We start from the raw sequence: 2,023 nt of genomic DNA, 5'->3' as shown, positions 1-2,023 counted from the left end.
GGGGGGGGGGCGGGGTGGGGACACTGACCCTGGAGGCCCCGGAGCCGCCTGCCTGCGCGAGGGCTGGCCGAGATCAGTATTATTTATTTGCTCTTTTAACTTATGAGTTTCTTTGCTTCTCTGTTCAGGGAAGGGGCAGCAGCAGCGTCCTCCTGCCGTCTGTCTGTGTGTCTTGGGCAGGGTGGGGTCTGGGGCCGAGGCGCCCGGAGGATGGAGCCGTCAGAGCGCCGGGGGGGCGGCGGGGCAGGCCGGCCGGCGGATGCAGCGCCGGCAAGCTACTGTAAACTTTAAAGAATTCCTGCAAGATATTTTTATAAACTTTTTTTTCTTGGTTGTTTTTGGAAAAGGGTGTGGGGGTGGGGGGAGCCGCTGGGGCAGGGCTAGGTTTTGTGTTCGGTTCTTTCTATATACATACACATATATATATTTAAAGAACGGTGCGGTTCGCTCTGTCCCATGTTCTGTCCCGTTACTGTGTAGAAACGACTCCAGTCCCGGGGAGGGGGGACAGTGCGCAGTCTCCGAGCAGGATGGCACCGCCCAGGGTCCCCCGTGGGGCCCAGGTTGGGGACCATCTTGGTTTTGTGTCTGAGAGTGGGAGAAGGCCCTGAGCTGGCTCCCACACACAGGACAGCAGAGGCACCGCAGGGTTTTTTACGAAAATGATAAAAAGTTAAAAAAAAAAAAAAAAGGAAAAAGTTGGCGGCGTCCTCCGCAGTGTGTGTTCTCTGTGCACAGCGAGGTCGAGGGGTGCGGCCGCCTCACTCCATCCCTGTCCCCAGCTTCTGCTTGTTTGTGTTGGTGGGCCCAGTCCCTCCAGGCTGGCACAGACCCTGTGGTGGTGCTAGCGTCCCGGCGCCTGGCTGCCCTCGGGAGGCACCGGGCCGGCAACAGGCCAGGACGGCAGGTTTTGATTGCATGCCTTCGCTGTAACGAGTCCACTTTGCTTTTGGTGTCTCTTCCGCCTCCCTCCCCACCCTGCCTCCCTCCCATCGTGGACAGCTTTTAATGCTTCTGTTACATTGACCCCCCACCACAGGCTGGGATTTCAATACATAAACAAACACTTATAACAGCATAAGCCACGCGGTACAAGCGGGAGGGGCTTCTCCAGAGACAGAAGACACCGAAAGCAATACCTCTTGTCAGCCTTCCTCTTTTGTACTTGGGACACACGCAGACGTCACGGAAACGAACAAGCCCCACCCAGTGTATCCCTTGTCAAATAACTGTGAGCAACCTTAGTTCTCGAACAATAAATTCCTTCAGTAAAAATACCCGACACCAGTCTCCGTCCAGGTGGGTGGGGCCGGGAAGTGGGACAAGCGGGACCAGTTCTTGTCCTCATCCCGCACTCCTCTGGGCTCTGCCGGGTGTGGATGACGCTTGACGCCACCTTCTGCCCCAGATGAAGAGGACAGATCCCCTGTGCAGGGTCAGGGGTCTGCCCCCAGACTGAGCAGGGATCACATGCCGGGCTGGGGGCAGGGGAGGCCCGCGGGGCGGGGCACAGGGAGGCGCCACCTGAGGCCGACACAGAGCATCATCCTGCCTGGCCACTGCAGCTCTGCTGCCAACCCCAGACCTCGTGGGGTCCCACCCTGGCATCTGGAGAATGAATCTTCTTTCTGCTCCTTGCTTGGTAAGAGGTGGATGGGACGCCATTACCCAACCCTGGAAGTGATGGGCCGAGGCTAGTGGGCAGCCCCTGGAGAATTTGGGCTGGCCTCTTCCACAGAGGGGAATGGTCCCAGCCGTGCCCACCACGCCTGCCAGCCACACAGGCACCACAACCACACACTGGCCAGCCACGCCTCCGCTGCTGCAGCATAAAGGATGAGTCCAGACCCCACGAGCCCCAGGGCTGCCCGGCCTCCTGTCATACGGGAGCACCTGGGAGCCCATCTACCACACAGCCCTGAGGATGGGCGAGGAGCACTCCCAGGCCTCCCACGCAGGCACTCTCGCCCCGTATGTGAAGATCAGGCAGAGCGTGGCCACTGGGCGTGGCAGCAGGGCTTGA

The 2,023-nt window shown here is 59.4% G+C and overlaps 1 protein-coding gene across 1 annotated transcript in view; it reads left to right on the top strand.

Annotated features, from left to right (window-relative positions):
• The window catches only part of BRSK2 (BR serine/threonine kinase 2), a 47,423-nt gene extending 45,400 nt beyond the window's left edge, over window positions 1-2,023 (top strand). The window contains exon 23 of the mRNA XM_034644857.1: window positions 1,863-2,023. Within this exon, the coding sequence (XP_034500748.1) occupies window positions 1,863-2,023 (161 nt within the window). The remainder of the gene's footprint in view (window positions 1-1,862) is intronic.

The sequence above is a fragment of the Ailuropoda melanoleuca genome, chromosome 16 (genome assembly GCF_002007445.2).
Source record: "Ailuropoda melanoleuca isolate Jingjing chromosome 16, ASM200744v2, whole genome shotgun sequence".
Lineage (NCBI taxonomy): Eukaryota > Metazoa > Chordata > Mammalia > Carnivora > Ursidae > Ailuropoda > Ailuropoda melanoleuca.
The sequence above is the reverse complement of the archived record's forward strand: the minus strand, read 5'-3'. Positions and strand labels throughout refer to the sequence as shown.